The 21776-nt window shown below is 38.0% G+C and overlaps 2 protein-coding genes across 2 annotated transcripts; one reads left to right on the forward strand and one right to left on the reverse strand.

Annotated features, from left to right (window-relative positions):
* The first annotated feature begins 2432 nt into the window (after positions 1–2432).
* LOC107733073 (thrombospondin-4-like) lies at positions 2433–14913 on the forward strand. Its single transcript, XM_016544930.1, has 19 exons — positions 2433–2683; positions 4194–4267; positions 4552–4603; positions 4698–4846; positions 6403–6540; positions 6631–6705; positions 9529–9681; positions 9753–9857; positions 9986–10093; positions 10343–10502; positions 10585–10703; positions 10829–10881; positions 10967–11160; positions 11495–11673; positions 11764–11812; positions 11899–12095; positions 12184–12356; positions 12460–12599; positions 14780–14913. Exons 1-19 carry the CDS (start codon positions 2608–2610, stop codon positions 14833–14835), a joined length of 2250 nt encoding a protein of 749 aa, XP_016400416.1. The 5' UTR covers positions 2433–2607; the 3' UTR covers positions 14836–14913.
* A 4871-nt stretch (positions 14914–19784) lies between these two features.
* LOC107733866 (CREB-regulated transcription coactivator 1-like) lies at positions 19785–21519 on the reverse strand. Its single transcript, XM_016546032.1, has 2 exons — positions 21349–21519; positions 19785–20308 (listed from the first exon to the last, which is right to left on the reverse strand). The coding sequence occupies exons 1-2, from the start codon at positions 21506–21508 to the stop codon at positions 20097–20099; spliced, it is 372 nt and encodes a 123-aa protein (XP_016401518.1). The 5' UTR covers positions 21509–21519; the 3' UTR covers positions 19785–20096.
* Between the last annotated feature and the right edge of the window lie 257 nt (positions 21520–21776).

Raw genomic sequence — 21776 nt, forward strand, 5'->3', positions numbered from 1 at the left:
TGTACACTGTTGACCCTTTAACCAACCCTTAAACCTACCCATATCACCAAACATGTCCCTATCCTCACCCGTATCACACCTCAACAGCAGCTAAAGTGTTGTGCATTAACACAAGCTTTTAATCATTTTATAACATCTGTTAAAATCATTTGTTAATATTCAATAAGTGCTTGATCATATGGAATTAAAAAGTTTAATGACATTTTAAAGTAGTTTAACTTACATGAAATAAAGATTTGTTTGAACATTATCTAATGTTTAATAGGTTTATTAGCAAACATTAACAAGCACATTATCTCACATTTCTAACTCTTGAATATATATGAACTAATGATCCATTAAGCATTATATCATGTTATAATAAGTTATTATAAAGTGTCACCAGATTTTACTTACTGTTGTTTACTTACAGATTGTCGCGTATGGAGCATCAATTGCTTCAGTTAAGCACTTTTTAATTATTTTTATATGAAAAGGAAAACATTACAGTAGAAGGATATAATTATAAAGAATAAAAATGAACTACACATTTATTTGCATCATTTTTTGCAACATAGTATCAAAAAAATATCCGAGAATATCTATAAATGCATGTTAAATAATTATATGGCCAATAATTATTATAATATCTAAAAGAAAAAAAATCATTATGCAGTAAATTCAAATAGTAACACATTGTTTTACTTAACAAAAAGTTTTCTGATTATGCGATATGCATTAAAAGAAGCTATTGGGGCATGTTATCACATAGAGTATGTTCTTACAATGGGAGCTACATTTGAGCTTAAAAAATGAATCTTTACTTGTTCTTAAAAATGTCTTTCTTAAACTTACCTTCATAAAGTTCAGCTTTTCAGTTGTAATTTGCTTTCGATATACAGTATAGTTGACACTTGCCTCAATGTTATGTGTTAGATGTTAGGCCAGTGTGGGTTGAATATTTACTTTTTACCAAGCAGCTATTAGAAAAATAAGATAATACTGACATTTTAATTTGGAGGACATAACCTGATTTACTGTAGGCTAGATTTGAACTAGGTGTGTTTGATTTGTTCTTGAAGTATCTTTCTGTTAATGCTAAGTTTTAAGCCAATTAGATTTCACATGAAACACCTTTTAAAGTAATTAGTGATCTCTGTAAATGAAGACAGATGATTTGTGAGCACACACACATTTGTTTGCTTGCCTTGGAAACCTCCATCCTTTGACCCACTGCTGACCTTTCACCTCGGCCCCATAATAGAAGAGCTCATGACCCAGGAACAATGACCACTTTATTTCTGTACATGAGGTTTTTAGATAAAAATGTACATTTTAAATGGACACCCTTGCATTAAATACATTTCAGTAAAACCCTGAGAATCCATTTAATTCTCAGAACATTACGTGCAGTTTCCTGTAAATGGAATGATTCAAAAACAAAAGAGCTTCTGAGGAAAATGTTTAGCTGTTTAGTTTTCTTTCCTGTGCCATTCCCCAAAATGCTGAAAACCACTCGACTGAAACGTCTGTGTTTGTTTTTCCAGAAGAGCTCATGGTGAGAGAGGCGACTTTCGCAGAACAGCACAAGACCTCAAAGGTGCGCCACATGGAGCTCTGGGGTCTGCAAGCTGGAATTCAACCCACGTCTGTGGATGCAATTATCGGCAAACAAGACTTACTACATTAAACACACCAACCCAAATGTGTGGAGAACATCTATGATGTAAGAGTCCTGGACTGATTACCAAAAGAACAGAATAAAGAGGCTTTTTAAAATATTTGTTTTTTTTATAGTTGGCTATGCACGATAAAACATTGTATAGTTCATCTGTAATATTATCCTAAAAAATGTGATTTTTTTTTGTTTGTCTTTTTTGGCAACACTACGATTTTTATAATAAAAAAACTTCACTTGATTACTGGATACAGCCAAAAAGCAGCCAAAAGTGTGGACTGAATTTATGTTTCTTGTGACCTTAAAAATGCGACCTAAAGGATTGTGCTTTTAAATCTGTTTCGCAGACAAATATACATTGTGCTCACGCGTGGATTTCTTTTCAAACTTTTTTTCTGAAGGACAAGCAGCCAAAAAGTGTTCAGCATACATGGAAACTCCTTCAGTGTTGTTTAAAAAGCATCCCAGGATGAACCTCATGAAGCTGGTTGAGAGAATGAATGGACTGAGCAGAGCTGGAAACTACACAAAAAGTTGCTACTTTGAAGAAGCTAAAATATAATACACATAATTGCATTATTATTTTTATGACTCCACTATTATTCTAAAATGTGTAAAACAGTAATAATCAAGAATATTACTTCCCTTCCTCTGAGAACTCAAACTGTTGTAAATCTATTAGGTGAAAAATGCATTAGTACTTTTTCAGAAAAGACTCAGAAAACAAGCACCTCTTGTTTATTGGTTTGTGTTATTTATTTATTTGTGTGTGTGACTCAAATTCAATACTTTCTTCCTGACTTTTACACATGAACCTTGGAATGGAATGAACGGTGTGATCTGTGAAGAACCAGGCTGCAGATGACGTCAGTAACGAGGTATAAAAGCAGAAGAGACGCAGACACAGATCTGTCTCCCTCCTCCCCTCTCTGCAGACACGGCTTCTTAACATGCTGTGGACTCTCTTGTTCAGCTGCAGCTTTTATCTGCACAGCGCTCTGGTTTCTGCTCAAGGAATATCCAGAGGTGAGTTGACTTCTGCACGTTTGCATTTTCTTTCAGTGAAAGAATAACTTTCATATAGTCAAGGTTTGCACACTTTTGACCAATGAACTTCTATTACTTCTCCGGAGGTGACCATAAAATGCATACTTTTGTCATGTTTTGTACACATTCAGGACTTTAAAAATATATCTATAATAGAAGACTTTTGTTTAAGTTTGTTAACATGTTCAGCTGAAAGTGCTTTACAGAAAGAATAAACTGTATCACAATGTACATTCAAACAGATCTGCATTGGTCTCAAACTAAAAAAGTCCTAAGACGAAATTCAAACATCTTTGTTGGGGATGATCTAAAGTGCACTGCAAGATTGTTCCAGAGAGAATATTTATATTTTCTGGATTATATACAATGTCTTGTTTGCCCCTCATAAATTAACAACTTTATTGTTATTATAATTATTTTTTAAAAAGCTCCTAAAATCTTTTAACAGATACTGTTTGACGAGTAAAATGAGAATCTGTCATGTGGGCAGATTTTGGTATGTCTTAAAATATAATACTGCAGTAACATAATACTGCTGAAGAGAACATTTACATTCTATGCAGTTGCACGATAAAGATCAACATTTTAAGTGGCCCACCAGGCGAGATGAATAACCGATAAGTTGAGCTTATGGAAGACCGGAATGCATGTGGAAAACACTGATGCTGCTAATGGAAAGAGCACACTTCCCTTCTGTTTGCCTGCACTGCCCTCTGGGAGGGGAACCTATGACAGAAGCCCCTCCTATTAAGTTTGATCTTAGATCTTTTTAATCATCAGTGGAGAAAAGCTAAACCTAAGCCTTACTGGGACCCTAACTCCATAGAGCTGAGAAAGAAATGCTCTCGGGTTGATTTGATCATTGTTGCTGCTCCTGTGGCTCATAAAAACCAGCCTCATAAATCACAACTGCAACAGTTCATCTGCTGTCATAACAACATGTTCACCCAGGAGATTAATCAAAATGAAGCATGATATTTGGATTACATGTTATGGTCATGCCTAAACACAGAAAACAGGATCCGACATTAGCCCCTGCCAAGGCAACAGACTTGGATTGGGCTTTGCTATTCACAAACACACAGCATAAACAGATGAAGCGAGTGAGTTCTTGGCAAATTACTGTAATACATTTCCAGACTGCTATAATGTCAGATGCTGAAAAATCATCCACATGGCCTGCAGGAATCATGCATTAATCATGAAACCGTCCTGTTGTTTGTATGTAGTTGATACAGTCTTAAAGGGGCAGTTCACCCAAAAATGAATATTTACTCTTCAGTTTTTCACCCTCATGTCATTCCAAATCTGTATGACTGTCTTTCTTCTGCAAAAGGAAGATATTTATCAGATACCATAACCATTTAAGTATTATAAAAGTGCTCTATGCTGTATTCCAAGCCATTAGATAGCTTTAAACAGAATGCAACTTAATACATTATTGCTGAAATTCTTGACCTGATGTTGAATTCGACAATGTTTACTACAGATGGAGAGATTATTAAACAGATTAAAGGCACAAACCAGGAGCTTGCTGAAATCAAAGAACTACTGAAACAACAGGTAAATCATAAACCAAATCAAATGACCTGTCCAGTCATTTCCAAACATTTGAGAGGCTGGAGGGGGGAGGGGAGGAGCGGTGAGTGAATAGGCCTAATTTCTAAAATACTGAAAATACTGATAAGGATGTTATTGCATATTCTTAGGTTAAAGGACTTTGTATAAAACCTCTGCTATTCACTCACACATGAATATATTTTCATAACATTCCGGCCCATTAAAAACCTAAATCACATAGTAGTTCTTATACACTTTTACAGAATACTGAACTCTTTGTTTTACAGATACAGGAGATTGTTTTCCTGAAGAACACGGTTATGGAGTGTGAAGCCTGTGGTGAGGAATTCTAAGCTTATGATTGCATTAGATTCATAACTGAAGAGTGTTTCTGCTAAAAGTTGCATATTCTTTCTCTCATGTCCCGCTGTAGGCATGAGAGCAGTAGATCCACAGCCTTCATGCGTTCCCAACCCCTGCCACCCTGGTGTGGAATGCATAATGACAGCCAGCGGAATGAAGTGTGGTCCGTGTCCAGAGGGGATGACAGGAAATGGAACTCACTGCACAGATGTTGATGAAGTGAGTGGACTGTCTGAGCTGAATTAGGGTGAATTCCTATTGGAAGTGAGCATCCCTATGCCCTACTCACTCGGAAGGGAGCAGGGCGATAGTGGCTCATATTGAAGCTGTTTGGAACGCTCTTGGCAAAGGGAGCAATGAAAACCAATGAAATCAAAGACTTCAGATATACCAAGACGGTGCACTCATATTACTATGAATGGGAGAAAGTGCAATGTGCAATATGGAGGAATACGTCCTGCCTTATAAATAAAAGAGCCAATCATTAAGTGGAAAAGTTCTCCTTTTAGGTTTATCACTATTTTATACTTTATCCAATGGTATATAATAATTAATGAATAAAAAAAAAAAGCTATGTTTAAGTTAATATTAAGTGAAGTACATTTTAGACACAACACTGACTTGATTTCTTTCCCTGATTTTTTCCATATCGATTTTTTTGCACTATTCTGCCTAAGAAAATAGTTCCAGATTGAAAGCAAGACTGTTGCGTCTCTGATCAATATAGTGGTTGCTGAAGGAATCAGCTGTATTGAACAAATCGTTTGAATGAATCAATCAATGATTCACTCATTAAGACTTGCTGCATCTACTGCCAGTTTTAGTTTCATATGTAAAGTATAATTTCATGTTTTTTCAACATGTCATATTTCTATATTCAATATTTTAGATTTAAAACATTAATCTCACAGCATCATTTATGCAGTGTAAATGCATAGAGGTTAGAAAAAAAGGTTAGAAATGTTGCCCTTAAAATGTACAATAGTGTAATTTGGAAAACAATTTAAGATGCCAAATATCACCCCTTAATGGAAAAGTTCGTTTCTGTCACTGGTTGTTGTCTTGGTTGCCCTTGGTTTCCTTGAAAGGGACTTAGATGTAATTTCCTCATTATCTCACCTGGAACATTTTCATGACAATACTGCCTTGGTGTCCATCATTATTTTAGATGTTCTCACAACTGGAATGTCTTTCTATTGCAAATTTTATATGAAATACATGGTGGATATGTCTGTAATTTATCACAATAAAACAAAATAACTTGATTTTTTTGCTATCTATATGTAAAGTCAAACTCTACCACCATCTAGCGTTAGGAAAATTGTCTTTAAACTCTTGGAATTCACCCTTAGTCTTAGCCTTAGCTTTTGTGGTTACAGTGTGGGATACTGTCTCTAAAAGTTTTTAAAGAACAGATATTGGTAACACTTTATTTTGATAGTCCACTTTAGACATTCTACAAGTAAATTTGCAGCCACATGTCAACTAGAAGTCATTAGTAGACTGTCTGCTTAATATCTGCTAACACTTTATTTTGATGGTCCCCCAACAGACACTCTACTGACTATAAGTACGTCAACTTATTCTACTAACTATTCTACTAACCTAACAGTCTACTAATACTCGAATGAGAGTTGACATGTAGTTGCAAAGTTACTTATAGTTAGTAGAATGTGTAAAGTGGACTATGGAAAAAGTATAATCCAGATATTTAATTTTTTGCACTTTACTGTGGACTAAGATTTTTGTTCTCTACTGTTTTTTGTTGTTTACAGTGTGCTGTAATGCCATGTCACATGGGGGTGAGATGCATTAACACATCACCTGGTTTTCGCTGTGGCCCCTGTCCTGCTGGGTATGTGGGCCCCCAGGTGCAGGGGGTGGGACTCGCCTATGCATCTGCCAATAAACAGGTATCATTTTTCTATGGGAATCTTTCAATTCAAATACAGTCAATCAATGGATAAAAATGTTTGAAATTAAATGTAAATTCTTAAATGCAGGTCTGCACAGACATTAATGAGTGTGAGAACTCAAATGGAGGCTGCGTGGAGAACTCCAACTGCATCAACACACCAGTGAGTGATGCATTATGTTCTGTTAGTCGCAGAGCCAGAGCACCGTCTGTTCTGGTTCACAACCCCCCCCCAAGAAAGTTCTGTTCTGATACACTGTAAAGAGGGACTTCCAGTATTTACCTCAAGGAACGATTTCTACCTGATCTGTCCCTAAAAATGCCCTTTATAACTGAATGAGGTGAAATTGGTTTAGTCATATTAAGGAATATTTTGGCTTCAATAAATCCAGTTAATTTAGATGTGACCAAGTAAAGCATTATTTTAGGTTACCTAATCATTTTTACAGTGAGTGGGTCACAGATATGGGGAAAAACATCAATGCTAAATGCAATTAACCATATAATCATGCATTTAGGATAGCAAAATAAAAATGCTAACACCAAACATGACATGCAGAAAAAATGAGATAGCATGGCTACAAATTAAGAATTCATCCCATCCCATTACTTTTTAATTTGTGGCCACATCTTATTAATTTGTTCCCTCATTTTAGATAAATCATGTCCATGTTGTAGTAATTCAATCCCTTGTTTAGGTAAATCATGGCCACGTTGTCAAGTCACTTTTATTTATATAGTTCTATGTACAATACTGATTGTTTCAAAGCAGCTTCACAGTAATAAACAGAAAAATAACAGAATCGATGCAAATTTCATCAAATAAGAGACAAATTAAAAATTTCCTGTAAAGCAGCTCTGTCATTATTGCTAAATCGTGGTCAAGTTGTACTAGTCATGGCCACATTTGTACAACATATGTATCAGTAAAAAAAAATCAAGGGAACAAATTAATGAGTTGTGGAAAGAAATTCCTAATTCATAACCAAAATATCCGCATGTATTGAGTACTGAAGACACACAGTGAAAAATTAGCAATGAAAAGGCGTGGACAGTTATTTTTGAGGTTAATCTTATTGCATATGCATTTGTAGGAGTTTCCCTTTCAGATGCAAAATTTATGGGAGGAGAGTAAATGAATCATGAATCATGCAACATGATTTACTAAGATTTGCAGCAGTCAAGTGACTGGTATTTGCACCATTATTTAATGGCTAAAAAAAGCATATCTTAACCCATTTTGCGCTTGACATGGTTGCGGTAATTGCTAATTTGCGCTGCTCTTGCTAGACTGTGTTGGTCATTATGGAAATGTGCTGACTGCATCTGTGATCCTTAATTTGTGCATTGTTAGTAGATCACCTACAGAACTTTTCTCTCCCATCTGAGCTTCTATGGTATTGCAGTTTTACACTAATTTGCCCTGTTTATTAAATCTGGTCCTTTTCCCTTGTCTTTCATTCATGTCAAAGTATATTCATCCAAACTACACTCACTGACCACGTTATTATTATTATTCTATGGTATTGCAGTCTTACGCTAGTCTTATTTTTTGCAGTCGCAAGTTTTTGCAGTCTTACGTTAACACTGTATCAGGTTGGACCCCCTCCCTTTTGTCTTCAGAATTGCCTTAATTCTTCATGGCATAGATTCAGGTGCTAGAAACATTCCTCAGAGATTTTGCGAATCTTTTGTTCCACCACATCCCAAATGTGCTCTTTCAGATTGAGATCCTGTGACTGTAGAGGCCGTTTGAGTATAGTGAACTCATTGTCATGTTCAAGAAACCAGTTTGAGAGATGATTTGAGCTTTGTCACATGACACAGTATCCTGCTGGAAATAGCCGTCATAAGATGGGTACACTGTTGATGGACATGGTCAGCAACAGTACTCAGGTAGACTGTGGCGTTTAAATTAAGCTCTATTGGTACTAAGGGGCCCAAAATGTGCAAAGAAAATATCCATTACACTATTACTCCACCACCAGCAGCCTGAACCGTTGAGGATGGCAGGATGGATGCATGCTTTCATGTTGCTTATGCCAAATTCTGACCATACCATCCGAATGTTGCAGCAGAAATCGAGACTCATCAGACCAGGCAACCTTTTTCCAATCTTCTGTTGTTCAATTTTGGTGAGCCTGTGCGAATTGTAGCCTCAGTTTCCTGATCTTAGCTGACAGTAGTGCCACCTGGTATGGTCTTCTACTGCTGTAGCCCATCTGCTTCAAGGTTTGATGTGTTGTGTGTTCAGAATTGCTCCTCTGCATACCTCGGTTGCAACTAGTGGTTATTTGAGCTTCTATCGCCTTTCTATCAGCTCAAACCAGTCTGGCAGTTCTCCTCTGATCTCTATATCAACAAACCATTTTTTGCCCACAATGGATATTTTCTCTTTTTTGGATCATTCTCTGTAAATCTGGAGATAGTTGTGTGTGAAAATCCCAGTAGATCAGCAGTTCTCAGATCAGCCCGTTGGGCACCAACAACCATGCCTTGTTCAAAGTCACTTAAATCACCTTTCTTTCCCATTATGATGCTTGGTTTGAACTTCAGCAGAGCTTCTTGACCATGTCTATATGCCTAAATGCATTGAGCTGCTGCCATGTGATTTAGCTGATAAATATTTACATTAACTAGCAGTTGAACAGGTATACCTGATAAAGTGACCGGTGAGTGTATTTTGGCACAAATTCATTTGTCACCTAGTAGAATCTAGCTGAATTAGGCAGATGCTAACATGGGCAGGTTGCGATACATGCCCTTATCCTTAAAACTGTGAACATAATTGTGTAAGATAACAAAAAAAGGACCCAGACAGCATGGAATACCAGTTACAGATTTGGTATTGTGTTGGTCCAACAAAACGTAAAAACTAACCAAACCACTGGTCTTTAAAGTTTGAGAAATGGATTTATATCAATCATTTGGATCATCATTCTTTTCAGTCTCCTTGTTTATCTGAGTCATTGTGTGTTCATGGCAGGGCTCTTTTCGCTGTGGCCACTGCAAGACTGGTTTTGTTGGGGATCAGGTGAAAGGCTGCAAACCTGAGCGGGCCTGTGGTAATGGTCAGCCCAATCCTTGCCATGCCAGCGCAGAATGCATTGTTCACCGTGATGGACAGATTGAATGCGCAGTAAGTCAATTATCTTATTTCACACATGAAACACATGTTCTACAAGGTCTTACTGATATAATCTGCTTTAGTGTGGAGTTGGATGGGCTGGCAATGGATACTTATGTGGAACAGACACTGATATTGATGGCATCCCGGATGAAAAGTTGGAATGTGTGGAAAGAAACTGTGCAAAGGTAAAACATGAAAACAAGATCAAAAATGTATTGCACTAAGCATTAAGTAAAAACTGAGTAAAAAAGTAAAGAACTTGTTAACTAGAATCTTCTCTCAGTGGTGAGATCTCAGTTAAATGGTCTTCCAGGACAACTGCCTCACCGTTCCAAACTCTGGCCAAGAGGATGCAGACAAGGATAACATTGGTGATGCATGTGATGATGATGCAGATGGAGATGGGATCCTAAACACAGAGGTCAGATGTCACCATACCACCTTAATTAAATGCAGTTTAATAATATAACCAGCTATATGTAATGAAAATGCATGGGAGACTCGTCTCCTCCTTTAATGCTTCCTTAGAAAAAAAAAAAAGAGTTTGGCCAAAGGCTATCATAGAAGGTTGCTGCCTACCTTTTGGAACAGACTTCATGTTAGTTAGTAAGATTTGAGGGACTGTAATCTCCACTTCTCATGACCTTCTTACTGTTTACTTATCTGATAGGACAACTGTGTGCTCGTCCCCAACGTCAATCAGAAGAACATTGATCAGGATGATTATGGAGATGCTTGTGATAACTGCCGTCTGGTAAAAAACAATGACCAGAAGGACACGGATGGTGATGGTCAGGGTGATGAATGTGATGATGACATTGATGGGGATGGTAAGACTTCAGATGTTTCCTTCATTGGGATAATATGAACATTTGCATTGGTCAAACTGAAAAGTTGTGTTTTGCTTTACAGGAATCAAAAATGATAAAGATAATTGCAAAAAGGTGCCAAACCGTGACCAGAAAGACAGAGACGGTGATAATGTTGGTGATGCTTGTGACAGCTGTCCCTATGTCCGCAACCCTGATCAGGTCTGATTAACACCCTACACTCTCTAACTCTGAAGGTGATAGAGGTGGAATCAAAATATGATTCCAAGAAATTGAGGCATTAAAAGAGCCTACGTAACCCACATTTCTCCTTCTTTCTGCCACAGATGGATGTGGATAATGACTTGATTGGTGATCCTTGTGACACGAACAAAGATAGGTATTACATCACTCCAGTTGTTGGTTGTCATAGGTCACACCCCTAATCAGAATGTTCAATCCAATGCTTTGGTCTCTATCATCAGTGATGGAGATGGTCATCAGGACTCTCGAGACAACTGTCCTGCAGTTATCAACAGCTCCCAGCTGGACACCGACAAGGATGGCATTGGAGATGAATGTGATGATGATGATGACAACGATGGCATTCCCGATCTTCTTCCACCCGGTCCGGACAACTGCCGTCTGGTTCCAAACCCACTGCAGGAGGACTTAGATGGTCCGGCTTTAATGTTTGGAAATCTAACTTTCATCAAACTGTTGATATTAAAATAATCTCCTGTTAAAAAAAAACAGCTTATGTTGTGTTTTGGATGATGGCCCCTAATATCTAATGCTGGTGTCCCCTCCAGCCTTCTTAACTAGTTTAACCGACAAGATTTGAACGACCAGCTTGACCAACACCTAACCAGCATTGAAATTCATTCTGAACTAATTTGTTCTTTTACGACCCAGCTTGGAAATGGATCTTCAGTCATTGTCTGATCTTGCTGACTTGTGATGAATGTCAAATCACAATCATCCGCATCATTTTCTTGACTTTTGATTCGCAGGTGATGGGATTGGAAACGCTTGTGAGAATGACTTTGACAATGATACATATAGCGACGTCATCGATGTTTGTCCTGAGAATGCTGAGGTCACTCTCACCGACTTCAGAACCTATCAGACTGTGGTTCTGGATCCAGAAGGAGATGCGCAGATCGATCCAAACTGGGTGGTGCTCAATCAGGTCTGTCTGCCTCTTTCTGCCTCATGGATGGTTGCACTCAAAGTTCTCACAGTATAAACTTTACCAAGGAATGCTCATCTTTTTCAACAGGGAAGAGAGATTGTTCAGACCATGAATAGTGATCCTGGACTGGCTGTTGGTAAAAGACAATGACAAGAAAAACAAAAAGTAGATGTGCTGTCAAAAGTTTGTTCCAAGCTTGTTTCCTTCTGGGTACTCTAACAGGTTACACAGCCTTCAATGGTGTGGATTTTGAAGGGACGTTTCATGTGAATACTGAGACGGATGATGACTACGCAGGCTTTATCTTTGGCTATCAGGACAGCTCGAGCTTCTATGTGGTGATGTGGAAGCAAGTGGAGCAGATTTACTGGCAAGCCAATCCTTTCCGAGCTGTAGCTGAGCCTGGCATCCAACTGAAGGTGTGATCTGGTTTCTTTAATTATAGAGTGACAACTTATTTAATTTCTTATATATGATATAGTATTTATTTCTGTGTGTTGTTGGTAGGCAGTGAAATCAGACACGGGACCTGGAGAAAACCTGCGGAATTCACTCTGGCACACAGGGGACTCGACAAACCAGGTGAAACTCTTGTGGAAAGATTCAAGAAATGTTGGCTGGAAAGACAAGACCTCCTACCGCTGGTTCCTGCAGCACAGACCCCAAGAAGGCTACATCAGGTATAATCAGATTGGACAATGTTTCATGTACAAATCATCCTGTCATTCATTCACAATATTCCTACGCATGTTTAGGTAAATACTCTGCATATCTTGCATACAGGGTTCGGTTCTATGAAGGTCAGCAGATGGTAGCAGACACAGGAATTATCATCGACACAACCATGAGAGGAGGCAGACTGGGAGTTTTCTGCTTCTCCCAGGAGAACATCATCTGGGCCAACCTGCGCTACAGATGCAACGGTCAGTTCTTTTAATGAAATAACTTTTGCATACATTAAAAATGGAAACAAGTGTACACTCACTCAAAGAGCTTAGTGTCCGGCCTACATATGAATTCCCAACATCGACAAAGTTCTATACATCCTCGGCCGCTTGTGTGTTCATTTATTTATTTTGGCTCATTTAAAAATACACTATATGGACAAAAGTATTGGGAGACACATCTCTTAGTTATTGAATTTAGGTGTTTCAATCAGACCCATTTCCACAGAAGTATAAAATCAATTACCTAGCTATGCAGTCTGTATTTACAAACATTTATGAAAAAATGGGTCATTCTGAAGAGCTCAGTGAATTCAAGTTTGGTATGCCACCTTTGTGATAAATCAGTTCATGAAATTTCACCCTTGCTAGATATTCCACAGTCAACTGTAAGAGATATTATTGGAAAGTAGAAGCATTTGGGAACACCAGCAAGCCATGAAGCAGAAGACCACGTAAGGTCACAAAGCAGGGTCAACGAGTGCAGAGGCACATGGTGCATAAAAGTTGCCAATGCTCTGCTAATTCCATAGCTGAAGAGTTTCAAACTTCCACTGCCGTTAATATCACCACAACAAATGTATGGAGCTTAATGGAATGGGTTTCCATGGCCGAGCAGCTGCATGCAAGCATCACATCCACAAGAATCAGATGGAGTGGTGTAAAACACACAACCACTGGACTCTGGAGCAGTGGAAACCTGTTCTGTGGAGTGACGAATCATGCTTCTCTGTTCAGCAGTCTGATGGGCCAGGAGAATGTTACCTGCCTGACTGCATTGCGCCAACTGTAAAGATCAGAATCAGAATCAGAATGAGCTTTATTGCCAGGTATGTTTGGTGGAGAGCGATAATTTGGGGGCTGTTTTTCAGTGGTTGGGCTAGGCTCCTTACATCCAGTTAAGGGAAATCTTAATTCTTTAGCATACTAAGACATTTTGGACAATGCTATGCTTCTGCTCCAGCATGACTGTGCCCTAGTGCACAAAGCAAGGACCATAAAGACGTGGTTGGATGAATTTGGTCATCTTTGGTCATCGGCGGCCATCTTTGAAATGCCTCTCGGGCATGTAAGTTCAGCTCTGATCTCTTTGAATATGGAAACATCAAATTCTCCAAAACTATTCGGCAAGCTTACGATTAAATTTCATATCTGAAATCACCAATGAAATCTGACAACAACTGTCTCATAATTGTTGTTTCTTTTGCTCAAATAGTGTTAAAAAAAGCTTATTTTTCAGGCTAGACCAGCCAGTGCGCATGCGCAGTCCTAAGCATGCGTCTTAGAATGCTGAATGTTTCTATAGCAACCGGGACTTCTAGCGGCAGCTGCAGTGATGTGATTATTTTACCGATTAGCGTTTGGTTTCTTTTATTCAGAAGGCGGGGCTTCCATTGATGGAGCGGCCATATTGAGCGTTGCATTTTTTCCCCATTTAAAACTATATGAGTGACACGTCTTGGGTATTCTAGTCTTTGGTTTGGTGTGGAAGACCTTGACTGGCCCACACAGAGCCCTGACCTCAACCCCATCGAACACCTTTGGGATGAACTGGAACGAACCAGGCCTTCTCGTCCAACATCCGTGCCTGACCTCACAAACGCTCTACTAGATCAATGGGCAAAAATTCCCACAGAAACACTCCAAAATCTTGCAGAAAGCCTTCCCAGAAAAGTGGAAGCTGTTGTCACTGCAAAGGGGGACCAACTCCATATTAATGACTATGTATTTAGATTGCAAAACTCCATGTTGTCAGTATGGTCAGGTGTCCCAGTATGAACACATTTTTCTATTTTTAAAGTTATCATGAAATGAAAATTCTATTTATTTATCTATTTATGTTCTACTTTATTGATAAACATTCCATGTCTTTTTAGCATTATTCGCAGGAGCATGTTTATGACAGAAAGTAATAATTTCACAATCAGTCTTATTTAGGTGGCCTCGCTTTTCATGATCCAGTTCCCAATTTATTTTCTTTGAATTTCATATAGAATCCAGCAGATTTTCTCTTTAAGTCAGCGCAGAAAGACCTCATCTGGGCCTGCTCAGTTTTGTCTGTTATCTAAATTAAATCTGTTACGAGCATACAAAATTCACAGTCACATCTGAGGAGAGAATGAATAAATCAGCTGTATTGTATTTCTTTTTTTTTTTAGATACAATCCCTGAGGACTTTGAGACATTCAGAACCCAGCAAATCCAGCTTTTTTAAAGCCAAACTCAACATCATCACCCAAGTTCTTTTTTTTTTTTTTTTTGCATTTTTTTTTTTTTGCAAGATTAATGAATTTGAGTTGTATATTTCTGTGTGTCAGACTCCACTTTTTATACTTTGCGAACCTTAGTAAACAAGCTTTCCTCATAACCCCCTAATGACAGACATAAATTGACAACACTGCATTAGCACTGAGGTCACAAACGCCAGAATTCAAATATATATATATATATGTATTTTAAAAACACGTACAGAAATACAGGTTACAAAATATAAATGATATAACAAGAAGGCTCTGATATATGCAGCTGAGACATCATGCACATCCATATTTAGCTTCTTTTTTTTCTGAGAAAGGAAAAGGACCAGCAAAACGACAAAGACGAAAATCAGTTCCTTCTACAATCAGTTACCACAAATAGGAGACAAAGATGACCACACCAGCACAGCGACTATAGAACTGGGCGTCTGGATATATCCAACCCAATAAAAGCTCTAGACAACCACAAACTATATGCCATAATATACCGTTAACTCCAATAAAGAGCGAGCACTGTTTATGCTTACAAAATGAGAGATCACAAAGATTTGATGCGCATTCTGTAACCTAACACTCTCGTGAGCGGTTTGTTGTCTTTTAACACTTATTAAACCTGCCTTAAGTGAGATGACGGTTGACGAAATAAAAAAATAGATCATCTCTACAGAAAGAAATCGATGTAGATGGCACTTAGTTTATGCTAATGCTATGATTTAAGGGGAAGGGTTGTTATACTGCTCAGCTCTATCCTATGGGTGACTATCATTATGTTTATCAAGAAATACATCCCAGCTAGTCAGCTACGTCCTTACTAGTCTTAAAGGTACGGACATGGTAATCATGATAACTAACTGCTCAGCAGTTCTATAAGGCTTAAAGGGGAATTTACTCTAAAGGGGGTTTGCTCTCACACAAATAATCAGGACACAAATGAACGATTCCAACACACACGTAAGTGCTGTTAGCTAAAACCGCTCCAGTTTGGCTGCATGCTGCATGTGCATCAACAACAGATTATTTGACCAATAAACACATGCAGTCTGTCCACATCTCCTAATGTTTCACATGTTAAAACAACAAACAGACTGAGCCCTTTTTTCGGTTTGCATTGGGAAGTCACATAGACGCTTCCAGATTTGTTTTCCCTCTGAATTATCAGTGCAATACAGAAAACAGTTCACAAAGAACACCTTCACGATAAACTGGGGGGCAAATGCATGTACAGGGTTGAACAGTCTGCATTCTCATAAGGTAAAACAGTCCAAGTTTCGTGAGCAAAGCCGCAGCTGAAGTTTCCAGGAGCAGCAGCCAGAAGATTTAGAAGAAATGCACATACATCAGTATGAAAGCTGCCGTATCTTCGAGATTTCTGACAGGATTTCAAACAGAATCTCCAGATGCAAGGGCCGCGCGAATCGACAGGGCAAGGGAATGACCCAACTGAAGATATCAAACATGCTACAATCGTGATGAGCAGGAAAATGCTACCGTGACCGAAAACAAAAAACAGCAACATAACAGATCAGGAAAAAAACAATAGTGCTTTGGTCAAGCAGGTCATTTGGTGTAATACACTAATGCACTAAATGTAAAGATTATAACACAGAGCCCCACAAATACATTCTGTTTCTAAACATGATCATAGACGTGGTAAAATGACACCACTAGCATGCACTGTGTCTCGGGGGTCTATATTGTTTTATGTGCAGTGAATCTTTTTACTGGAATCAGCCAAGCTATTGAAGACCTCATACCAAAAAGCTAACGAAGACCTCGTTCTAAAGGTTTTTTCTCATTTTGACATGCAGTCGTCATATTCCAGTGATAAGCTTTATGTACACTATTTTCAGGAGAGAAACACGCTCATGGAAAACATATGAAAACAACAGGAGAAATATTCTGAATGGCACAGTTTGAGGAATAAAAACTTAAGCGAGTATTGCGGTTTTTGTTACGTCTAATAAACTACAGTCCAGTGTATGCACCACTATAAAATCACTATTTCTCAGCCCTAAGAATACTATTCATATTCAACCAGAAATATTCCATATTGTTGGTTGATTAACGCTTTTAGTTTGCATAGGAATCACAAATTGGATTTGCACAGTTTTAAGAGTTATTATTTCCTTCAAGGACCCAGATGACCAAAATATATCTGGCTCAGGAAACATCTTGTTTAATTGCCAAAAACTTTACCTTGCTACTCATCCCCAGTATTATAAATATGTTGTTTATTAGATACAGTGGGGTCCAAAAGTCTGAAAATGACAATGCTTTACTTTAAATAAAAATCTAAACTGTTATTTATGGAAGCTTGTTTTCGACATGGGAAAAAAAAAAAAAAAGTAATTGTGACTTTATATCTCACAATTCTGACTTTTATTCTCTGAATTCTAAGTTTATATCTTGAAATTTAGTTTTTTTACCGCAACTAAAAAAATAAAGGTAATTGCATCTTTTTATCTCATAGTTTTGACTCTCACAACAGTTTATATCTCCCAACTGTAAGTTAAAGGGATAGTTCACCCAAAAATTAAAATTTGATGTTTATCTGCTTACCCCTAAGGCATCCAAGATGTAGGTGACTTTTGGCGCTTTTCCACTGCGTGGTACGACTCGGCTCGGCACGGCTCAGTACGGTACGACACGGCACTGCAGGGCTCGGTTTGCGTTTCCACTGCGGTTCAGTACCGCTTTAGAATGGGCGGGATTATTCACATGTCGTTATAGTTGCGCTGCCTCTATTGCCGCGACTCCTGAAAAAACTTTTAGGTGGCGGTAATGCACTTATAAGTCTGCGATCCACCGTAAAGCAAGCAAGAAGAAGAAGACGCCTCATGCTCTTGTTTAGATGCAATAAATACCATGAATACAGGCAGAAATGGCAGGAAATGGAAGAAGAAAATAAAATGTAAGATATTCGAGAACAAGGGATGGAAAGAAATAGACTTTCTAGACTAGGATTAATAAGAAGAATTTAGAAACAAAAAGATAACCCTTTGTGGGGTTTTCTTGGTTTGTTTTATATATATATATTTTTTGCCCTGGGGGTAAGCAGATAAACATCAAATTTTCTTTTTTGGGTGAACTATCCATTTAACATCTTGCTGCAACTGTTTTTTTTTTAAAAATACAAATAAAAAAGTCATAAATAAAAAGTCAGAATTGCACAAAAAAGTCTGAATTTTGTGAAAAACAAAAAACAAACAAACTCAATTTCTTATCGTCCCCTTTGTTTCAATGACAGTATGGACACAATCAACATGTTACATTATAATTGTCTTCATTTTTGATCATTTTCATTCCATAATGTGGTGTTTTTTGGACCCCACTGCATATAGAGCTTATAACTGCGTCACTAAATTGTAAATGAGTGATTCCTTACTTCCTTCCTATAGCACTCAGTGAAAAACTTGATCACTTGATCAAGGTGCGACAGGGCATGAACATACGCATGGGAATGACAAACACAAACTCCCATAAACAGCACAGAATAAGGAGCATTACTCTCCCCAAGCCAGATGACTGACATCAGCTTCACAACAGAACCTTGAGTTATGTTTGGCAGTACAAGTACAAACTATACAGCATTCAATACTAAACAAAATGGCATTGTTAAAGGGGTCATATGATGTTGCTAAAAAGAACATTATGTTGTGTTGTCATGAGAAATCGAGTCCCACCTCGAAATCGGGTCCGCTTAGGACCAAGGCGTTAGCTGTTTTAAATGCCTGATCAAAAGTCAACACTTATGTTACTATAATTAATGGTCATTATAACGAAGTTCAAACGACATAAAGCAAAGCGCGATTTTGCAGGAATTGTAATCAGGCGCTAAAAATAATACCCATCTTGAATACCGCTCCGGAGCGCTATTGGAGGCTTAGTGTATCCCATAATGCATCATGTTCTGGAAATAAATCGCGAGACTTTTTGCCAAGATTGCGAGAGGTCACGGAAACCTTTCCAATGTAAGTTAAATATTAATAATAATTAGATATTACATATAATTTGGTAGTAAAACAAAGTGCTACACGTTTTATTGGTGCAAAGGTGAGTAACCTATATTTATTTTGTACATCATTTGCAACTGCTTTTTATCACTTAATTAGAAGCACGAGAAATTAAATTGTGTCATCTGTTATAGGGACTACTGAACATTAAAATTAATAGTATTGAAAATAAAAATTTTAACTCTGTAAACACTTGCGTTTTTACAACACTGTAAGTATGTCCCAACAGGTAATGAAAAGTTGTACACACACTTGTGGTCATTGAAATCGCATCATATGACCCCTTTAAAACAAGAGTATCGCGAGGAAAACACTTAGGAGACGATTAGAAAAACATGTTAACAGTTAAAAACAGCATTTTGTTCATATAAGGCAAAATCAGGTCCTCTCACAGTGAAGTGTTCAGCAGGTTTCTGCAGCAGCTCTAGGGTCACATATTCACTGACCGCCGTTGAAGCGTACATTACAGCCATAACAAATCTTCAATTTGAATAAATAACATAAGCAAAACATATGGAAAGTCACATGACAGTCCACAAGAACACCAAAATATGGGTTATATACCTATCTCGAGACTGCTGTCCTTCTGCAAGAAAAATCACAGGCAAATATTAAAAAACCAAGAATGATACCAAAACACCAATCATGACATCTTGAGATGTCTGGATGATACAAAATGCTAGCAAAACGAAATATCATGGAAGCCATTTTGTAAACGCAAACTTTAGGCCTTCCAGTGTACAGTGAGCAACGCTCGCTTAAACCCTTGATACACAATCTGGGGGAGTAGTGCTCCTTACATAAATATGATTAAATAATATATATTTATATATATATATATATAATTTAAAAAATAATTATAATAAATACATTCTAAATAAATATGTCAATTACACACACATAATTACACAAATGGATATTTCTTCAAAGACATATGGCATAATTATGTAAACATTTAAAACATAGATAAAACTTGAAATGACAACAAAACATGAATACATGAAGAGAGTGGATGGTGGATGGTATTGCGCATTGGAAACGATCCAGTGTGGATACAGCACTTCCACCTCCACCAGCCCCTGGTCATGAGTGGTTTGGCAGCCTGCTGTGACGTGGGTGGTTGGGGGGATGTGGACGCCACTGACCAGATGGTGAACAGAGAGGTCATGCAGCGGAATGTCTCGCTTCGAATTGCATTCACAGGCTCATAGTCGATCAATGCGGAACGTGTCCTCAGTGGCCGGGTCGGCGAGAACCATGTCCGGGTCGTTGAGCATGTGCAGTCCGTCCAGTGTCAAGGGGTCGATCTTCAGCTCGTCCAATGGGAACTGAGAGTCTGCGTCAAAGCTGACGTCACCAACGCTGGCCAACGAGCTGGTGAGGTCTTTAGAGAGATGGGGCGGAGATTCCCCCATCACTAATGTGAGACAAATCAAATTGTCAGCTGAAATGGCTAGTCTACTTTTAAATCCACACCTGCCGTGGTGTTTCAATCTTAAATGTCGTCTCTGATAAGACAGATAGCACAAATGTACATCACCACTGATGTAAGCACTCTGTTCCCCTCATAACTTATACTGCATAAGACCCTATGTAGCTCCGCCCCTATTCAGCGCCGCGCTCATTGTCTTGTCTTCTGGATTGTATTTCCACAGTGTGAAGGTAAGGTCGTACGATCTTTTTTTTTTTTTTTTAATCTTCCCAATCTACTGAAATTTGTTATGACATCCGCTTTGAACATTACCACACGAACCGTTATGCACCACACGGATGCGCTGTTTTCGTTCAGATCAAAGCGTTTTTTGTGCTACTAAGAGATTCACATAAATATGCACAATAAATGAATATCAGTACCAGCAACTGACAATATAACCCCAAAAAAGTTTTATCAGTAATAAAAATGCTAAATATACAAGGCAAGTAATTGCTCAACAGGAGAATTTTATTATATTATATATACAAGTTTTCAAGTTTTCCAAGTTTTTCATTGATTGGGCAGTCTTCATAGAAGCTTAATTCAGGGTTTAATAGTAACTTTGAATTTTAATGAATGTTAAAAACTACAATTAATTTGAGCTAAATGTAAGCAAACTGTCATCTGGTAGCTAGTGAAGTGTTCCTCACGTTATCTAAGTGCATTAGAATATAGTGCTGGAAATATTCAGTGTTTGCAACTATTGGTTGCCCCATGACACGTGTTACTTCCGCAAAAGTTGATTTTACTGAACAAACCAGACAATTAAGATAAATCCTTCAGTTTTCTTCTGTTAGAATAATTAATAAGAATGCTTCTTGTATGGGGGCACTAAAGGACCTGGATAATGGATAGACTCTAAAAAGGTTGAGATCCACAGGTACAGATAAGGACCATCAATGCATTTTTAACGTACCACTGTGACATCTCATTGGAAAGACATTTGCATAAAGAAGTTGATGTTGAAGCAAAAGACACAATACCTGTGAGAATGATGTTGGGGATGTTGCCATGGCTACTGTAACCGAGCTGCTGCGTGTCCTGCTGACTGCTGTGGCTCCCGGTTAAACCCATCATGGCTGCCTGTGTGTAGTTCAGCGTTGAACAGTGACTAGAGCCGCCTGGATTCTCCATTATATTCATGTTGAACTGCTCCAGCTACACAATCAGCATTAGAAAGTTCTCATTTCAACAATAAACGAAATACAAATTTTAACACCGCATTTTATACATACATCTATATATATAAATATACACAGCATATTATATATGTCCAGCTGTGTTATGTGGTGGGTGTACTAGGTACTAGGGTTGTGCAATATTAACAAAAAATAATATCTCAATATTTTCTGTGATTTTATCGATAACGATAATTAGACGATATTTTGCTGAGTGTTTTATTGTGCTGGTA

Source organism: Sinocyclocheilus rhinocerous, unplaced genomic scaffold, assembly GCF_001515625.1.
Source record: "Sinocyclocheilus rhinocerous isolate Xijiao unplaced genomic scaffold, SAMN03320098_v1.1 scaffold3538, whole genome shotgun sequence".
In the NCBI taxonomy this organism is placed as follows: domain Eukaryota; kingdom Metazoa; phylum Chordata; class Actinopteri; order Cypriniformes; family Cyprinidae; genus Sinocyclocheilus; species Sinocyclocheilus rhinocerous.

Coding starts and splice junctions, on each gene's coding strand:
- LOC107733073 (XM_016544930.1), top strand. CDS start 2,608: ATGCTGTGGACTCTCTTGTTCAGCTGCAGCTTTTATCTGCACAGCGCT. Junction 6,541..6,630: donor ATGCATCTGCCAATAAACAG/GTATCATTTTTC, acceptor TCTTAAATGCAG/GTCTGCACAGACATTAATGA. Junction 9,682..9,752: donor ATGGACAGATTGAATGCGCA/GTAAGTCAATTA, acceptor AATCTGCTTTAG/TGTGGAGTTGGATGGGCTGG.
- LOC107733866 (XM_016546032.1), bottom strand. CDS start 21,508: ATGAATATAATGGAGAATCCAGGCGGCTCTAGTCACTGTTCAACGCTG. Junction 20,309..21,348: donor CCCCAACATCATTCTCACAG/GTATTGTGTCTT, acceptor GTCTCACATTAG/TGATGGGGGAATCTCCGCCC.